At 42.2% G+C, this 20,393-nt stretch overlaps 1 protein-coding gene across 11 annotated transcripts in view; it reads right to left on the bottom strand.

Moving 5' to 3' along the window:
• Positions 1-20,393, bottom strand: part of STAU1 (staufen double-stranded RNA binding protein 1) — a 55,729-nt gene that overhangs the window by 19,417 nt on the left and 15,919 nt on the right. For 3 of the 11 annotated variants that reach the window (XM_032350400.1, XM_032350394.1, XM_032350396.1), the window contains exons 3-7: positions 18,875-19,165; positions 16,985-17,109; positions 13,748-13,952; positions 11,709-11,847; positions 9,682-9,868 (exon numbers count right to left, since the gene is read on the bottom strand). In XM_032350400.1, coding sequence (XP_032206291.1) covers positions 9,682-9,868; positions 11,709-11,847; positions 13,748-13,952; positions 16,985-17,109; positions 18,875-19,079 — 861 coding nt within the window. In that variant the 5' untranslated portion in view covers positions 19,080-19,165. Of the gene's footprint in view, positions 1-9,681; positions 9,869-11,708; positions 11,850-13,747; positions 13,953-15,391; positions 15,473-16,984; positions 17,110-18,874; positions 19,166-20,393 lie in introns of those variants that run through there. The other 8 variants (XM_032350397.1, XM_032350398.1, XM_032350401.1 and 5 more) reach the window with 6 other exon arrangements.

Genomic DNA, 20,393 nt, shown 5'->3' with positions numbered 1-20,393 from the left:
TGGAAAATGTCAGAATACAGACAGCTGTGTAGGACATGACAAGTTCAAATAGAAGTCTCTCCATCTAAGCATGCAGGTTTCTCATTTGGACATAAGTCCCTGGAAACCCACTTTTTAAAAGGAAAAAAAAAAAAAAAAAAAGGATGCGATGGAAATTAGGAAATTGTGTACAAAACCTTATCCTCACTGCTGCTGGCAAAAATGCAAGTGCAGGGCGCCTGGGTGGCTCAGTTGGTTAAGCAACTGCCTCCGGCTAAGGTCATGATCCTGGAGTCCTGGGATCAAGTCCCGCATCGGGCTCCCAGGTCCAAGGGGAGTCTGCTCCTCCCTCTGACCTTCTCCCCTCTCATGCTCTCTCTCTCTCTCAAATAAATAAATAAAATCTTTAAAAAAAATGCAACTGCAAACTAATCAAGTCTGCTCAACAAAGGCTGAGACTCTCTAACAAGGTTCATTTACAGTCCTCCAGCCCGGGCTGGGATGAGGGAGGGCGGAGTGCTCCTCGGTGCAAGCTGTGAACTGCACTCTCTAGGGCGGCAGCGAAAACAAGAATCCAGATGAGTTCAGGAATAGCAATGCCGCCGCCCCCCCCCCCCCCCCCCCCCCCGCCGCCGCAAATCGTGGCAAGAGAGCTGCATTTTTCTTCATATTATTGCGATTCTTTTATCAAAGAATTTGTAAAATCCTATTTCCAAAACTAGAACTTTCTGAAAGAACCCATGGCTAAAACTGCAGAATAGGCAAAATGCAGAACTATCCAGGATTTTATTGGTTGTGCATTTCTATACCTTCATCAGATAGATCTTACACCTCAATGGATCAATTATTCACACTATAATGAAAAAAGAAAGCCTCTTAAGTTGAAAATATTAATACCATCAAGAATATAATCCTAAACCAGTGAATTCATCCCAAACACTCTCTACTTATCTCTCCCGCCATGATGGTGGCATTCTCTTTCCAGTTGGGTTCTACTTCGCCCTCTGCCTGGTCAGAACTATTTGCATAGCATTTCTGGTGTCTTTATTAACTTAAAGATACTTTTATTCTTGTTTAAATCGTAAGCAGAAAGAGGGCCTGACTTTTTATAAGAACATCTTTAAAGCCAGAAATCTTCAAGCAAGATGACTTAGAGCTCCGTGGAGGTTTGATTTAAAATTTATTTTTTAAACAAGTTTTAAACTTAAAACAAGCAAACAAAAAAACCACCCTGTATTTTAGTATTTCAACAAATGGTGCTTAGAAAAATGGATTTCCATATGCAAACAACAAAAACAAAATTTAAAAAAACCACCTTACACCATATATAAAAATTAGCTCAAAATGGATGAAGGCCTAACATAAGGACTAAAATCATAAAACTCTTGGAAGAAAATATCAAGAAAAAGCTTCATGACGCTGGATGTGGCAGTGACGTCTTGGATAGCAGACAGAAAACAGGCAACAAAAGAAAAAGGCGATAAAATGAATTGTATCAAAATCAAACACTTTTGTGCATCTAAAGACACTCTCAAGAAAGTAAAGACGACCCCCAGATAGGAGAAAGTAGGTGCAAATCATAGATCTGATGAAAAATTAATATCCAGAATATACCAACAACCCAACGACAAACAATCCAGTTTGAAAATGTTGGGAAAGGACTTGAATAAACATTTTCTGAAGAAGGCAGAAACGAGTACATGAAGAAAGCCAATGAGTACATGAGCTCAGCATCATTCGTCATTAGGGAAATGCAAGTCAAAACCACAATGAGACACCACTCTGCACCCCCCTCCTTAAGTACGGCCGCAGAAAACAGCAAGTGTTATTAGCGAGTCGATGGAGCAGTGGGGATCCTAGGGCATTCCCAGTGGGAATATAAAATGGCCCAGCCTCTGTGCAAAACTGTGGTGGTTCCTCAAAAAGTTAAACATAGATTTACAGAATAATCCAGCAATTACATGAGCAGATACGTACTCGAAAGAACTAAAAGTAGGGATACAAATAGGTATTGGGACGCCTATGTTTCTAGCAGCATTATTCAAGTAGCCAAAAAGTGAAAACAACCCAACATCCAACAACAGATGAATGGATACACAAAACGTGGAACGGTCCCACAACGGAGTATTACTCAGCCTTAAAAAGAAAGGAAATGCTGACACATGTTACAACATGGACGGACCTTGAAAACATGATAAATGAAATAAGCCTGACAACAAAAGATGAATATCCACTTATATTAGGTATCTAGAATGGGCAAGCGCACAGAGACAGAAGAAGAAGAGATGTTCCAGGGTGTGGGGGATGGAGGGAAAGTTACTGTTTAAGGCACACAGAGTTTCAACGTGAGATGATAAAAAAAAGTTCTAGAAATGAGCAGTAGTGACAGCTGTGCATCACTGAGAATACATTCAGGGCCGCAGAACTGTGCACTTCAAGAATGGTTATAATGGCAACCTTTATGTTTATCTTTGAAAAGCAACTAAAAAAAGTATGTCCCGTACCAAATATTAACACACTAGAGACTGTCAACACATTAACTTATGCTAACAAGTTGGGTCATTTTTGTGCACAATTCAGGTTTTGGACAGCTGTTTACTCGAAGGATATCCAGAGGTTTTTAAGCAGATAAGCTGTTAAAACAAAGGTTGCACTCGGATGCTGAGTAACTGTTCATGAAACCAGAACAAAAACTGGAAATAAACTGGGTGCTGAGGCTAAAATAAGACTTCAGCCACCGTGCGTGTACTCCGATTTTCAAATCTGTTGTTCATTTTACCAGCCCAATTAGTTTTCGCTTTTAATTACGACTTATTTCAAACATTCAGAGAAGTTAAAGAAAAGATAAATAATGTAACAGGCAGGGGCGCCTGGGTGGCTCAGTGGGTTAAAGCCTCTGCCTTCGGCTCGGGTCATGACCCCAGAGTCCTGGGATCAAGGCCCTCATCGGGCTCTCTGCTCAGCAAGGAGCCTGCTTCCTCCTCTCACTCTGCCTGCCTCTCTGCCTACTTGTGATCTCTGTCAAATAAATAAATAAAGTCTTTAAAAATAATAATAATAATGTAACAGGCAACTGTGCTGGATTGAACAAATGTCCCAACATTAAGAACTACTGACATGAAATCTTAATTTTTTTAAGGAAAACAATGAAGCTCCTCGCACTCTCCTTTCCACGATAGACTTACTCATGGTTTTTAAATGGGTATATTGCGCTCAGCCATGTTTTTTTCAAGGCTGAAAACAATATATGGTATGATTCTGTGTTCTGAAAATTCACATATATCATTATCACTATGATTACCTTCCCAAATATTATAAAATTCAAACTTGGAAGTTTATACTAATCAAATGCTACTCTCCTATTTTATACACTGAGCTTCCACATAAGCCTGATGGAAAACAACAATCCACCGCACAAACCTGAACTGTAAGCCAGTGTTTCTTAACCGCAGCAGCAGCAGGACCCCTTGGGGGCTCCGCAAAGACAGACAGACGCTCACTAGATTCCTACTCCAGATGAAGGAACTTACATTTTTTTCAGGTAGGGCTTAAAGATTCATTCTATTTATACTCCCCCCCCCCCCAAGACTCCAGCTGATTTTACAACAGAGTGGAGATTCACTGCTCTAAGCCATTGTTTCTCAAGGGATTTCAATAGGGACAAAGCGGCCAGTAAAATAAAAATGCAAAACAAGAAACAAAGATATACATTTACTTGGAAGTGAGAATATGCTGCTCTTTTTACATAATTTTGATATTATCTGGAGTGAACAACATGTTGCAATGAAAAAGCAGCAAAATGAGTCAAAAACAAATCCACAAATAGCATTCCCAGTAAAATGGGGAAAGTGTAGTGGGCCTTAGTCTTACCTTCATGAAGTGGGAATTACTGTTAACATCAATTCCATAATGTATGGTTCAGCAATAAAATCTAGGCAACATTAAGAAAAGAAAAAAACACTCTGAACCATGCTTAACCCTCAGCATGCCAGAAAAAAATAGTCATCTCACCATTTACTATCTGGCTCCAACAGACTCTTTATTTTTCTATATTTAGTGATTCTACAAATAATATACAGAATAAAAGGACAAGAATCTTTTCCTTAGAGATTTTAACAAGAAATTAAAACAGCAGGGCACCTGGGTGGAACAGGACACCTGGGTGGCTCAGTCAGTTAGGGACAAGGCTTCTGAATCTGGCTCAGGTCATGATCTCAGGTCAAGGGACAGAGGCCCACATTGGGCACTGCACTGGGCAGGGAGTCTGAGATTTTCTCTCTCCCTCTGCCCTCCCCCACCTCACACCCCGACTTGTTCTCTGTAAAATAAATAAATAAATGTACAAAGAAGAAGAAGAAGAAAAAGAAGAAGAAATTAAAATAGCAAAGCCAAGTTTCTATTCTAGGTTTGTAGTCTGGAAGGCATTTATGTACCCCAAATGGGCACAGTCCTTTAAATGCAGCTAATGGCTCATCACCCAGCACGTCTGAACCTAGAGCACACCCCACTTGCAGCAATGCCATTTTCCAATCCCAGTGAGTTCTAGCTTATCATGACTTCTGACTCTTCTGGTAGTGGTATCATCAGAACACACTACTTGTGAAACTGACTCATGACTGTATCAAAGAGAGACCAGCTATCTTCTTTGCTCCCTAACTAAAAAATGCTTTCATTTTTAGATCTGTGAACCCTCAAAGGAGGATCTAATGAGTTTTTTCATGGTCTTAACATCTATCTCCTCCCAATGACCTTTGTACACACACCTCCTTTTGCATTTGTCCACTTATTTTGTGGACAGTAAGTGGTGAGAAATAAATTCTGGTGGCCAAATATCACAAAAATTGAAAGAATGCTGTTACACATACTTTTTAAAAAGTCAAAACAGGATGTTCCCGATTCTTGTCACAAAATAATGTGTGACAATGTCCTTTCTATTGAATGGCAGAAGAGAATACACATCTCCTTTTCATACATCATAAAAATATACTGTCCACTTGCCGATCCTTCCGTTTGGGAGAGCTTATCTAAGATGCCGTCTGAAGATTCACAGTCTGAGATTTGCTTAAACTCTCGAACCCACCATCACCACTGGAGTCTAGGGCACGTTCTCACTTGTCTAATAATGGGAAGGTCTTCCTCGGTCATCTTTCTTCCTTTTGCCATTAGAGGCAAAGAAAAATTCTGCCTTCACACCTGAGTTCAAGGAAAGCTAAGAGCACAGGAAAAAGATGGGGTCTCCGGTCTTGAGCATCTTCTGGGAAGGAGGCGCCGCAGCGGGCAGTGCAGCAGGCACAGCAATGGCGATGCAGTGAGGAGTGTCTCCCTGCCGCGGCGGCCAGCCCGGTGCGGCGGCATCTCTCCATGTCCTTGCATCTGAGTCTTGCTCAGCATGGGTAGGAATGGACGACGAAGAGTGCTGAAATGATACGTAGGAGGACAAACAGCGGCAGGCCTCACTCAAGACAAAGGAAAACTTAGATTCCCTAAGGTGAAGATTTACAAAAGTGTCCAAAGGACCTACGTGGTCAGTGTTTAAGACAGAATGGATTTTATTCTACTTTAAAAAGTACGTATGCTTTCTCTCTTTGTTCTCTGTAAGATCTCCAGAAAAGAATACAAGTCACACAGCTCAAAAATGAAAATTGGGTCCAACAGACCAGGAAGAACAATAAAAATCAAAGTCTCCAATTTTCAATTTTAGTTTAAGCCCCACCTAAATACGTCCCTGGCCCAAATGAACATAAGACTCAAAACCAGAAGAGCTATGTGTATTTATTTTTACACAAGTACTATTTTTTTAAAAAAGGTACAATTTTTTTTTTGAAGTCTGTCTCCTACCACCACCACCAAGAGAAACTACTTTTAAAACTTGATGCAGCCTTCAAGACAGAAACTATGTGCAACCAAACATACACACAGGCACACATACATACACACAGAAGGCACTTCTACTGACTTAAACACAAACAGGATCACACTATCTACAAAATTACAGCTCTAAGGTTCTTAATCCCCTTCCCACCCTGAGAGCGTGGGCCTCCTTTCATGCCTATGTGTACAGATCCACCACGCCCTGCCGACACGAAGCTAGCTCCTGTTTTGTCTATTACAAATACTGTATTAGCCATCTTGATCCTAGCAGCTCACACACTGAATAAGTCATTCCTTATTACCATAAACCTTAGATTTAAGAACAAACAAAAACCAAAAAGCATATTCCTAACGCAAGACCTTTACACAGGCTGCTGCCATTCTTCTGCTTCTGTCTGGTCTCTGCTTCAATGCCGCTTCCTCAGAGAGAACGTCTCTGAACACATCACTGTCACTCCAATTTAAAAGAGACATCTGGGGTGCCTGGGTGGTGTAGTCCGTTAGGTGACTGACTCCTGGTTTCAGCTTAGGTCATGATCTCGGGGTCACAGGATAGAGCCCCACATTGGACTCTACACTCAGCACAGAGTCCACTTGAAATGCTCTTTCCCTCTCTCTGTGCCCCTCTGATTTATGTGAGCACGCTCTCTCTCTCTCTCTCTCTCTCTCAAATAATAAATAAATAAATAAGACATCTGACACTCTCATAATACTTGCTACTTCCCACCCTAGCACTCACTGCACCCTGATGATTCTAATGTTAACATTTGTCAGCTGTTCAATGAAACCCCACCAGGGAAGTGATACGGCTGTGGTTTTTTCCCTCAGGGCCTAGCACGATGCCTATCGTCAAGGGACCTGACTGTATCTGCCTTGTAGACAGAAACTGCTGTCTTTATTATCCAAGTTCTAGAGAACATGAATTGATCCAACACACAATCACATGCCCTACAAACCGTCAACAGCAAAACGAACAATTTCCTTAAGATTATAATTTCCAACCCTGGCAGGCCGGGGGCAAACACAATGCTCACACGCTGTTGGCAGAGGTCGAAAATGATACCATCTTTCTAGTGGGGAATGGGGCCATCTACACTGCCATGCATTTCCACTCCAGGTCCGTGGCTCATAAAAACAGTCTCAGACTTGCACAAAGATTTAACTACAACAGTGTTCTTCACTACCTATTTTCTAACACTCTGTAGCCATTAAAAAGTGCTCAGATGCCAGCTGAGTCTGCGTCCTCCCAGGAATTATAAGTAACAGGCATGACAGTATATTCATGATAAGCAGTTCTGTGAAAAAAAGTGGTTACCATACAGTATCACCCCACTTCTGTTAAATAGATGCATGTATTTACTTAAATATGCAGTGACATCCACCAAAATGTTTAACTTTTAAATTTTTATGGTCACATGCATTAACTGTAAGTAAACCAACTTAAAGATACCTTTTTAAAAAAATATTTTATTTATTTGAGAGAGAGAGCCCAAGCAGGGGGAGCAGCAGGCAAAGTGAGAGGGAGAAGCAGGCCCCTTGTGGGGCAGGGAGCCAGGCATGGGTTTGACCCCAGGACCCTGGGATCACAACCCAAACTGAAGGCAGATGCTTAACGAACTGAGGCGCCCAGGTGCCCCTAAAGATACCTTCTAAAATTATCCCCCTTGGGGCACGTGGGACTCCAACTCTTGATTTCAGCTCAGGTCATGATCTTAGGACCCTAAGATCGAGTCCTGAGATCAATGCCCAAGTTGGGCTCCGTACTAGGTGTGCAGCCTACTTGGGATTTTCTCTCTCTCGCTCCGTCTCCCTTTGCCCCTCCCAGCTCACCTGTGCGTATGCTTTCTTTCTCTTAAAATTAATTAATTAAAATAAAAAACAAAAATGTCTCTCTTCACGTCCTACTACCCACCCAGGAGGCCTGGTAAATCACTGAGGCTAAGTGTTTCATTAATCAGCACAAAGGAAGTCTCATCGGACTCAGTGATTCTAGTTTCTGCAGCACTGGTTACACCAGTCTCAGCCATTCTGAAGGGCACTGTCTCTATCTCAAACCACAGAGAACTAGAACAGGGGCTCGAGGAGATTTACCAGTTCTCTCAGCAAAGCTCTGTCCACATGCCAGATGAGCCCGTGAAGCTCAGCTCAGGAGAGCGCGTCCCTCCCCTCCGCCCCGTCAGGCGGGAGCTGACCACGCTGCTCCAGGGCCACGGGGTCCGACTGGAGACACCCAACGGGTACCTGCCCTTTTCAACAATACAGGGAGAACTTCTAAGCAGGATTCAAAGTGGGGTGGCCGGCTGAGGGGGAAGCATTGAGAATACTTAGGACCAGGGGTTCCCAAACCCTGATCGAGGTTTAGAGCTACTCCAAGAGCACATTTAAAAAGGAAAAGAAAAAAGAAAAAAAGAAAGAAAAGCAAAAGACAGACTCCTATTAGAATCATGTGGGTTGGACCAAGGAATTTTTTTTTTTTTTAAACTTCTCAAGTGGTTCTGAAGCAGACAGCCCACATACCAGTGTTCAGCGATCGTTTAACAACTGCTGGCTACGAAAAACTGAGAAATAACTACCCCATCTGACTCCAATTACATTAGCACCAAAGTGAAGTCAAAAAATGCAAAGCCTCCAAAATGACTCAGATTATACTACCTACTGCCTCTGACAAAGCTCACGAGTGAGAAACTTGTCCCTTTAACTCCATGAAATCACCCTCTTCTAAATTACAGTTCCTTCTTTTACTTGGTCCTCAGTAGACCCTGGAAACAGATCATCTGTTTTAAAATGTGTGACACACCACAAAGAAAAAGTCAGACTTTCTAAGGCTATGTTCCTATTCAGTCACAAGGCGTTACAGATTTTTAAAACCTGGCCCCCAAATTCTTTGACACTCTTTTTATCCAGAAGTAGGGTTCTTAACACTGTCGATGTACTAAAAGCAACTGAATCTGTACATTTAAAACAGTTAAAACTGCTGAATTTATGCAGTGTGAATTTCATCTAATTAATAAAAAGGGAGGTTTCTGTATTTCCACCTTTTGAATCTGGACTCTGTGCTTCCTTGACCTATAGAATATAGCAGAAGCAATGCTATGGGGATTTCTGGGCTTAGCCCTTAAGAAATTGGAAGCTGCTTCCTTTCCTGTCTTCTAGGATACTCGCTCTTAGAAGCCAACACCATACCATGAGGATGGGGAAGCAGCCTCTGCTCAGGTTAACAGGAACAGAGGTACTCGGGCCAGAGCCCCTGCTGAGCTCCCAGCTGACGCCAGCACCAACGCCCAGCTGAGTGAGGGAGTCATCTTGAAAACGGATGCTCTGGCGCCTGCGGAACCACCTCAGCCAAAGATATGGGGAGCAGAGACCATCTCCCGTGCAGAGCCCTGCCTAAACTGCAGATATGTGAGCAAAATAAATGCCAAGAGGTGTTAAGCCACTAGGTTTTGTAATGGTTTGTTATGCAGCAAGAGGTAACTAGCACTTGAACGTAACAGAGCAGCTGGTCAAAAAATGGCTGTAGAAAATTCTCTGAGCTGGTACCGTAAACTGCAATAGATTCGGACACACATGATCTTTTGCACCGAAGAATTCATCCACACATGGGCTTCGCAATTCAACTGAGTCGCAATCTTTCTACCATGTTCACTCAAAACTATACCACGGAGGAAAAAAGGCATCTTTCTTGATAAAACATTTTCTTAAGGGGGTGGGGGGAGGCCAGAAAGCTACAGAGCACAAAATCATGTACGCTACCAAACAGCAAACATTACAGACAGCTCTCAATGCATCTTCTCAGAAAAAGCCCCCAAGAGGATGCCTCTCCCCACGCACCTGCTCGCCCAGCCGCCTCCCCTCCGGCCTCTCGGGCGGCGGCTCACTCTGCAGGGTCCGCAAGGCTTTCGCAGCTGCGTCATGTTTTGCCGCCTGTCTTGTCTTGCCTTTCCCGTTAAATTGCTGTCCTCCCACGGAAAGCTCAACTTGATAAAGTAAAGGTGGTACTGGAAATGGGTAAAAATACCTGAAAGTAAAAAGAGGGTTAGCGGAGTTACAACCTTAGATTGTTAAGTCACCTGTATGTTCCTCCCTGGTAAATTCTGCGTCTTGCCCTCATCACGGGTCCTAAATCACATCAGGCTTCCTTGCCGTTAAGGACTCCTCCTCAGTACACACGGAGATTTCGTAGGCTTACACCGGATTAGAACTGGCACACAGGATGAGCAAATACTACTTAGGCAACAACCTTATGTTCCACAGAATGGACTAGCTTACAGATTACATGAGTTCAATTTGTAATGCTAAACCAAATTTACAAAATCTAAAATGAATTAGGCTTTGCCTGAGGTAGAAAACTTAACTTGCTCTTTCTCACATCTGAGAGTCACAGTTGCCTGTCTCCAGAAAAGGCTGGGAATTTTTTAACAAAAGTTTCTTGAGGGCGCCTGGGTGGCTCAGTGGGTTGGGGCCTCTGCCTTCGGCTCGGGTCATGATCCTGGAGTCCTGGGGTTGGGCCCCGCATCGGGCTCTCTGCTCGGCGGGGAGCCTGCTTCCTCCTCTCTCTTTCTGCCTGCCTCTCTGCCTACTTGTGATCTCTGTCTGTCAAATAAATAAATAAAATCTTAAAAAAAAAAGGGGGGGGTTTCTTGTTTTTTTTAGAAAGGCCCTCATTTCTGGAAACCCCAACCAGTCTCTGAAGCCTGGCAGAGCCTGGCATCTCACATTTCAGAGCTTGTACTTTTTAAATGGCTTTGCCTCCATCCAAGTCAGGCAGGGAAAGAAGACTTCCATTCCGATCATCAGTCTATCCACTAAAGTCTGGACTGCCAACAGGAGGTTTTTAATACGTGAAGTTTTCAGGGTTTCAATTAGTATTTTACTGCACCTGTACTCCAAGGCTATTACAAAGCACAGAAGCTCAAAGTCAAAAAGTACCCAATAAGCAATAATTAGCAAATTTAGGGGTGCCTGGGTGGCTCAGTCGGTTGGGCATCTGCCTTTGGCTCAGGTCATAGTCTTGGGGTCCTGGGACTGGGTCCTGCATCAGACTTCCTGCTCAGCGGGAAGTCTGCTTCTCCTCCCCCTGTCTCTATCCCCCTCTTCTGTTCTCTCTCTCAAATAAATAAATAAAATCTTTAAAAAAAAAAAAACAAAACAAAAAAACCAGGGGCGCCTGGGTGGCTTAGTGGGTTAAAGCCTCTGCCTTCGGCTCAGGTCATGATCCCAGGGTCTTGGGACTGAGCCCTGCCTAGGGCTCTATGCTCAGCCGGGAGCCTGCTTCCCCCCCTCCCCCGCCCGGCCTGCCTCTCTGCCTACTTATGATCTCTGTCAAATAAATAAATAAAATCTTAAAAAAAAAAAAGCAAATCTATGGGTGCAGAAAATTAGTGTTTTAGGAATCATGCTCAAATTAACAAAACATTTAAAAAGGAGATCTTTAACCACATTTTCTCAGGTCAGAGCCACACTGCTAGTGAGGAATATGCTCAGGCCCTTGCTAGAGATAGTTTTGTTTTTAAGGATTTTATTTATTCATTTGCAAGAGAGGGAGACAGAGAGAGAGAGCATAGGCAGGCGAGAGCCAGAGGGAGGGGGAAAAGCAAATTCCCTGCTGAGCTGGGAGCCTGACACGGGGCTCAATCCCAGGACCTGGGAATCATGACCTGAGCTGAAGGCAGAGGCTTAAAATCTGAGCCACCTAGGCGCCCCTAGTAAAAAGTACCAGCACAATTAAGACTGACTTTAACATTTGGCAAGCCTACAGACGACCAAATCATGATGTGCTCCACAATCTACAGATTTTATTCTTCCGTGGCAAATATGAGCTACATTTTCACCTGTATTTAAAACAAACAGATACATACCTCGGGGGATAAGCACCTCCTCTCATGTTGTAGTTGTAGGTGGACTGCATCCGAGAGTATGGGTCGACAGGCTTGTACATGGGTTTTTTTCCCAGTCTCATGCACAGTGCATTTAGCTCTACCGTAGGGGTTATGCTTTCTGCAACACAGAATCAACACAGAGAACTGGCTGTTTTCTGACATGAGAATGACGGTCACTAAAATCAGAAAGAACAGCATGCTTTCTACTAACTGGACTCATAATGCATTTCATGAAAGGATCTAAGTACTTCACTGCTAGGCATCACGTCAGGAAATCCAAGAATCTGTTGCGATTTCTAGATATTAATACACAGTCAACAGCACAAAATACACCGTAAGGGCTACCAGAGGGGCAACAACTAGCACAAGATGTTATCAGTGAAAGCCACTCATTCCAGTTATTAGAAATCAGTTCTAGTGCACATCAAAATCCACGATTAAAAAAAATCCCTTATGACTGTCCAGATCATTTTACTGTTTGGGAATCCTTAGCCAATAAAACTCTGACTGTACTGACTTGCTGGGTTATTGCCTTACACTTAGAAGTAGGTTTGTGCACACTATTTCACAGAATGATGCGCGTTATTAAATACTAACTGGATGCAAAGCACTGTGCTTAAGGGGATATAATTCTTGCCCAAGAGGATTCAAATAACACAAACACTCTCAAAAATTACTACACAACAGGATATGTGTGCTATAAGGAAAGATGTGGAATCACTGAGGAAGAGACAAGTAAATTGTATCTAGAGAAGACAGATGAGGGTCGCAAAATATTCAGGTATTTCCAATCTCAGTATTTACATTGGGATTTGACCTGTGAGAATACTTGTAGGAAAATGAGTTCTGTTGCCATATAAACAAGAGCAAGTAAAGTTATCTCAGAATTATCAACTGTAAAAATGCACACTGTTCACTCTAACTTTTTTTCCTCTCAGTTCATCCAGTTCATAAACCATAAAACACATGTAAAAAAGAAAACCCAGGCTGGAAAGAGTAGTGTCAGTGCACAATCACATTTGAAAACAACACTTTCACATCAAACACAGAACAACACTAGCAATGGCAAAGTTCAACTTAAATGCACACAAAAATCCACTTTAATATGCCTCTTTAGGATGTATGTAGAGGAAAATAAAAAATGACTTGATTCTGTACTATAACTGGTTCAACTAAATTTAGTACATGAATCAAATCTATAAGGGTATCTTTCGGTTTGCAAAATCAGAGGGTCACAGAAGTAACCAGCTTCTCTCTTCCTAACATAAGAATTTTACTTTTTATATGATTCATACAGTTGCATTTTAATGTAACCTAAGTCATCTTAAGAGCAGTTCAGACCCAGAAAATTTACCTGCAGTAGAGAATGAATCTGAAACACCACAAAGAAATTAAAAGCAACAAGAAAGGTGTGGCCAAGAGCCCTAGGATTTCTTCCTGTGTCCAAAGGGCCCGGGACGGCTTGGTGTGCCTGACAGGTCAGAGCCGCTCCCACCCACCGAGGTACGTCAGTGGTTCCCAAGCGTTTATCAGACGCTCTTCTCTATTCGTCTTCTCCCAGCTTGGATCCCTTGTTTGAAGAGATATTATCTACTAAAAGTATTTAAGTAATAAATATTCAAGTTATTTTCTCATTCTGTTTAATGATCAGGAGACATGTACTGACAATCAGGGTTTCTGATCAACGTCTTATAACTGGTATTTCCACACAGGGTTGAAGTGATTCCAGCTAAGGCCTACATGCTTGGCAATCGGTACAACCCTATCGAGGAACAAAAGATATTTTCGCTAAGCTTTTCTGAAACCTTGAAAACTGTTTGGTAACACCCTCCACCTCAGGACCTTCTTTCCAGATCCTCAGGAGTCACGGGACCAGAGATTGGGAACCAATGCTTTAGATTTTGAGTATGGTTAAGGATTCTGAAAAGGTAAGCGTTTGCCACTGGTAGTGTAGAAACTGTGCTTTCAAAGTCAACAAGTTAGTTAAGAAAGAATTCATATACATACTGTACGGGTACCTCTAAACACACTTTTGAAAGGAACCTGTCTTGGCCCACGCATAATACCTGGATTCCTTCCTTCGCTACGAAAAGGGCGGACTATAGGTTTAGGAAATTTTGTTCCTTCCAAAGCTTTGGCAGCAGCTGTGTGCTGGGCTTTTTTAATACTAGTTCCTTCAGCTTCCCAGTGCTGATCTCCAAGTGTTAGCTGTACTGTAAACACCTACAAATGAAAATTGTGAGCTCTCAATTCATGATACCTGATGTTGACTACAGTATGTCACTTGGACCTTGAACATTTCTTAGGGCCTTGGTTTAAAAGGCCTGATCATTATCCCTTCATCAATTTATCCCTTCATCCCCATTTTTTGTTGTTTTTATAAACACCTATATATATACACACACATATACATCATTGACCAGGATTGAATAGCATTCTATGACAAAACTATGCTTTGAAAAATGGGGGTAAGCACAGAGATTAAGAAATGTTTCCCTACATATTAAATATTAGACACTGATTATTTGGAAGTCATCCAAATAGAAACTGTCTTCCAACTATTTCTCATGGAAGAAATACAGCAAACTTGATTTAGACACATAGTAGTATCTCATATAAATTTAGACATTTGTTTTGATGTTCTCATGAATGTGTGGTCTCTTGTGTGAAAACACAATCCCAGAAGGACAAAAACTGGCATAAATTTGGGAACATCACCCAGGCTCTTAAAACGCTGCCTTCTACTTTCCTAACTTTATTATTCAGACACTCCCTCCACCTTCCGAAGAAAATCTGATCCACAGCAAGCAAAGATCTAGAAACGTTTCTGAACTCAAGGAGGCATCCGACACAGCAAATTCTGTCTTCAGCAAATGCTGACAATGGCAAGTCTCTTTATTCCTTTTTAAGCATAAAGGTAACCCAAATACATATTCCATTCTTAAAATTAGGTTATGTTAATCCTATCAGAACTGAATTAATACTCGGTCAAAAAATACGACCCATCATACCACAGTGGTTCTCTAACTTCGGTGCTCATCCAGGAGGCCTGGTAAAATACACATGCCCAGGGATTTTGACTGAGGAGTAAGAGGGGAGACCGGAGCAAATGTATCTTTAGTAAACTCCCCTCATCATTCCGACGTACGTGAAGTTGGAGACTCACTAGTGTGGAATTTAGCAAAACCAACTGGAGCTTTTATTTTTCTGTTTCTCTTTATCACTGACTAGCACCCTGTTGCATCTACAAATAATCTACGTAAGAAACGCTGATGTGAATACATCCACATCATCTGAAAATGTCCAGATCATTGAAACTGGGCACCTAAAGGGATGGGTGCGACTTGCCTTCACAGCCGATTTTTCTTGTAGGTCTTAACTTCAGGATTCCCCCAGTACACAGCTTCCACTAAAGGGGAAAAATTAAAAAAATCCTCATCCCACTGAACCCTTAGGGGGTCCCCTGAATTAATGCTGCAGTTCACAAGGTTACTCATTTAGCACTGAGAGCACGGACTCAAACCCGCGGCTAGCCCGAGCAGCCAAAGAGCAGATGCCCACAGCGCTGAGCTATCCCCCGGGCAGTTCATGATCCTTTCATGGAAAGACACTGAGGGGAAAAAGCTAAAAAAACAAAGAGTTAATTTTATCAACAGTCTTGCCTTTCTCCAGCACTTTCCCCATCCGCGCTGTTGCCGCTCTGCTGCCTCCCACGTGGAGGGTTGGTAGCGAGGTTACAATCTAGGTTTTAATAGAATTAAAAGATATCACTCCACTGACTTTTTAAAGAGTCTAACAGTCACCTAGGAGGGAGTCACTTTTCCTCTTTCAGTAACTTGAAGGTTAAAAAAAAAAACGGGGGAGAGGCCAGTTACAGGTTGAACACACAGCCAAATTACCTACAGTACCACTAAAGTTTAAATGATAAGTACATATTTCAAAAAATACCAAAAACAGTTAATAAAGGGAATCCCAAAGTTAAGGTCTGCAAAAAAAATCCTGCAGCAGAAACAGAACAGTTATAGAAAATCACTAATTGCCTTCCAAAAGTAAAGAAACATTTCAAATATGATCATGCTTTAGAATGTTAAAACTAACTTCACCTGAGTAGAAATTTCTGTGTTTCTTAAATGCGTAATGATAATGACTACCATTTCTGAAGCACTCACTAACTGCCAGGCACTGTGCTCCACACTTTTAACATACAGTCTCTCATTTAATTCTCACAGTAGGCCTATTTGGGTAGGCATTATCCCCATTTTACAGAAGAGACTGAGGTTCCAAAAAAATTAGTAGCTTGCCCAAGGTCACATAGCTACAAGAAGCTGAGATTTACACCCAGATCTGTCTCACACCAAAGGGGACTCACCTAACCACACTTTGGTGCCTACTTAGGACTGTGGCTGATGTTACTTTTAGTCACACGAAATGGGAAACTTGATTCAAGGCTTGAGGTTTGCATGTCAAGAAAAATGAGGTATAAAGAGACCAATAACTCATCCTTAATTATATTATCTTTACTGCAAAGCTAGGATCAGAAATAGGAGATCCGATTCCTTCTCTCTGATACCATACCCTCTCTCACACTGCAGCTGCAAAGATAAAGCCAGATATACACACATTTAAGTTCCAAGATTTACATTAGCAGAGATATCAAACAAGCTTCAAAGACTGAGGTCCTGAATAAAAAATAGTAAAAATTTAAATTACAGTCAGTCTTCCATTCTCTAAGGTATGAGGAAAGGCAAGGATAAGTGAAATCAGAGACTACCCAAAGGACTCCCTCTGAGACTAATTTCTAACCCTCATCTTCAAACCTTTTACCTGGACTGCTAACAAGTGGCGGAATGGATTTCCTGTTCCCCTCCTCTCCCTGCCTGGTCTAAGGTACACGTGCAAACAAGCAGGAAAGGAGTCAGAGGCAGGCTATAGCCAGGAGGCCCAGAGCCTGGAAAATTCACAGGAAATCATTCACAGGTGCTTGGGAATTCTCTATTCAGAGTCCTAAACACAACCACACAATAACTGGAATTTTAAAAGCCATACATCCCAAAAAGAAGCATGCCTTCCTTTGACCCATTCTGCAAGGATGAAGAGAAGTGACTTGCCAAAAATCTAGACTTTTGCATCTCTGGAAGACAGCCTCAGTGGTTGGAAAGTACATATTCTGAGTCACAGCACCACTTGGAGCAACATAAAGACAGAAAACATTCCTGGTGGGTTATAAATGCACAAGCAGTATGGACAATATTTACCTTACAGTGAGCTGGACCTTGCTCACGCAAAAGCTTATACTCAGGCTGAATCTTGTTGAAACGGGCTAACTCATTCACAAGACACATTGGGGTTTTCTCTTTGGGGTGTGCCATGCTAGAAGGAACTGAAAAATAACGTCAGAGCAATAAAGTCAACTAGCAGTGTACAGTACTGCTGCTCTCCCGGGGATCAGAAGAGGGAACACAACGGTCTAAGGAGGCAGGGCAGCAGCGACGCTCAGCTGCAAACCGCGCTGGGCCGCCTGCCTGAAGGCATAGCTGGGGTCTGCTCTGAACCGGCCCAAGCCAGGGACCCCAGGAGAGCGTGTCTTCCAAAGAGAGAGAACCATGGCAGCAAGCAAGATTTGAAATCAGATGAAGCACGGTTATTATAACCAACCACGGGAACAACACGGAGGTCTTGTGAGCCAAGACACACTCGTTACCACAAGAGCCGTCAGCCCGACCCTGTCGGTTATTGCACAAAGCGCAACGTGCCAATGCCATTTCTCAAACAACGACTGTCGTGTTCCACACGGCTACCTTCTCGTTCCTGGGGCATCCCCTAGTCTTATCTCCAGAGGCTGCCATCCTCAGACTTTATCTACTTCTGAGACTTACACAAGTTAAATAAAATGGCCTTGGCAGGCAGGAGTTTTACAAAGTGAGTAGGATGTGGATATAAGAATACATTAGAAGAAAACGCAATAAATCCCAAAGGACTGAAACAGTCTGTGACATTTCCTTTGAAGATGGTCTCCAACAGCAAATTTGGGGAAAACTGAACGTGCTGGGTATTATGACAAGTCAAGATGGCTCTCTGGTGAGCCGTCCAAGGAAGCCTTGAGGTAGGGTGAGAGATGCCATGCAGGTCAGAGGGGGAGAGCCAACACTCTAAGAACAGGTTTACAAAGTAAAGGAAATGAGAAATGGAGGAGGAAATGCAAGGGAAATTGTCAGGCACAAGGGGCTGAAAGAATTTGTTAGAAGGTGACTCTACTATGGAGACACCCATGCTGGCACCCCATGTAATCGGTTTTGCCACTCTGGGGAAGGGTTGGGAAGCTGAATATTGTATTCAGGATTATTTATTTTTCAGGTGTTTCAAGTCTTTTCTCATCAACGAGCACATTTATTTATAAACTTTTTTTTTCTAAACTAATCTCTGCACCCAATGTGGGGCTTGAACTTACAACCCCGAGATCAAGGGTCGCATGTTCTTCAGACTGAGCCAGCCACAAGCCCCATCAACGAGCACATTTAGTTCATCTTTATTTTCCTAAGAGTCAGATTTAAATGCTTCTGAACTTATTTCCTCTTCAAAAATCTGTGCTTCTTCGTTCAATTTCTAATTGGTCCTCACTGTGATTTCTGAACTACCTCTGAAATCACAACTTAAACTTACTTGTTCAAAATAAAAATTAACAAATGCTAATGCACTCTCTTGCTTTCCGGTAAATATGGCTGTTCCCTTGCTTGGGATATAATCTTACAGACATTTAAAACAAGGGCTGCAACATACAAGAATTCTTTGTCAGTTCTGGGAAATAATTTAAAAAGCAGAATTTTTCCATACAACAATACAAATCCAAAGTGGTATTTACTGTTCAATCCTTTCTGCTGGCCACCACTTTATAATAAGCTAGGTTTTATAGTTCAGTTTTCAATTCCCTTTCTTAACACTTTGAAATGATCTGTCAACTCGGGCTTCCAACAAACCAGTATACAACCGATGTTTTACATCTGGAATAAAGCAGCATGGGTGTAAATATTTTCTTCTGCTTCGTGAAGGTAATGTGAGAGCTCCCTACATCTCCAATCTATTTATCAGATCAAAAAACAGGGTAAGAAAACATTTGAAAAAGAAGACACTTGGATTCATACGCTTACCTGCAGCTGCACTGGTGGGTGTAAGAGATGCAGAGGGTAAAGCAGAGTTTTGAATAGGTCTACCTGCATTTTCAGAGGGCAGAGAGCTAGCAGTAGAAGGAATACTCATCAAAGGCTGGGAGAGAAGAGACTGGTTCTTGTTCAGTATTTGGCTCCCTGAGAGAGCAGCAGATGGGTTCTGAACTTGCACTTGAACTTGAGACATGGTCACTTTCAACAAAAGTGAACAACTGCAGGTAAACAGCTTTCAGTGCAGGTTAATTCAGTGCTATGAAGTCTAAAGTTCTACCTAAAAGTTGTAAGGGAAAGAAAATAAAAAGGTAAATTATAGAGGAGATATGTAATTGCCAATATTCAGTCAAAACTGGCATCACCTACTCAAGAATGAAAATAGTCCCATTGAGCTTGTAGCTCCGCTGATGTATTAGAGGTGGGTTTCCTCTCGGTACACAGTAAGGTCTCTGGCCTTGTGATTTTCTGATACTGCTTTTAAATGACTTGCAATACCCATCTGTTCTGCATTATTTCTTTTAAAAAGAGCATCAGTAGAGTTTAATGATATTCATGGTTGAATATTAAGAATTACAAACTACAGCCTATGTTCAAAATGGCCAATTAAAAAAATAGGAAGAGGCTTTCCATACTACATGGGATACAGTAAAGATTGCTGGCCTCGAAAGTATCATAAGCTGAAAGCGCACTGGATTCCTGAGACCATTAATGGGTGAATGTCACCACTGTTTCCACCAAAGGGCCATGTGCTCAGACGGGCACCCTTACAGTTTTCCTTTAGACTGACTGAAGAAAGACAGAAATTTCTCACTTTTGTTGTTTCTTTTTCCTTATGACAGTAAAAGATCTTTTTCCTATGAGGTTTGTTGAGATGCTCTCATTAGTTACACGCCCCAAACAAAATTTGCATCTACATCAACATGCAGGATCCTGAGAAATTATTTGAATAGTAAAGAACATTCTAGTGTTTTCATGATTAAAAGCGAAAGTGGAGAAGATGAAGAAGAGAGGAACAGATCTGACTGGTAATTTCACTGGTGTGGCTGGGGAGTGGAACCCAGGGAGAAGAGGAGACAGTTTACTTCTTCTAAGTTCCAAAGGCATTATTTCTAAATACACTTAAATTTCTCCATAAGTCAAAAATAAGGACAATTCTGCTTATGTTCAGGGTCATCCTTCAAAAAGCTGAAAATGTTTAAGCAAGTCAAGAGTAGCCCCAAAATAACCAATAGCAACAAAGAGTAGAGAAAGATAACCAAAACAGAAACCAGCAAACAAATCAGAAGCTCTATGACAGGGGCGCCTGGGTGGCTCAGGCATTAAGTGCCTGCCTTCGGCTCAGGTCATGATCCCAGGGTCCTGGGATTGAACCCCACATTGGGCTCCCTGCTCAGCGGGAAGCCTGCTTCTCCCTCTCCCAATCCCCCTGCTTGTGTTCCCTCTCTGGCTGTCTCTCTGTGTCAAATAAAAAAAAATCTTTGGGGTACCTGGGTGGCTCACTGGCTAA

Source organism: Mustela erminea, chromosome 7 (genome assembly GCF_009829155.1).
Source record: "Mustela erminea isolate mMusErm1 chromosome 7, mMusErm1.Pri, whole genome shotgun sequence".
NCBI classification, from domain to species: Eukaryota; Metazoa; Chordata; class Mammalia; order Carnivora; family Mustelidae; genus Mustela; species Mustela erminea.
Note: the sequence above shows the minus strand (reverse complement) of the source record. Positions and strands in the feature narration are given on the sequence as shown.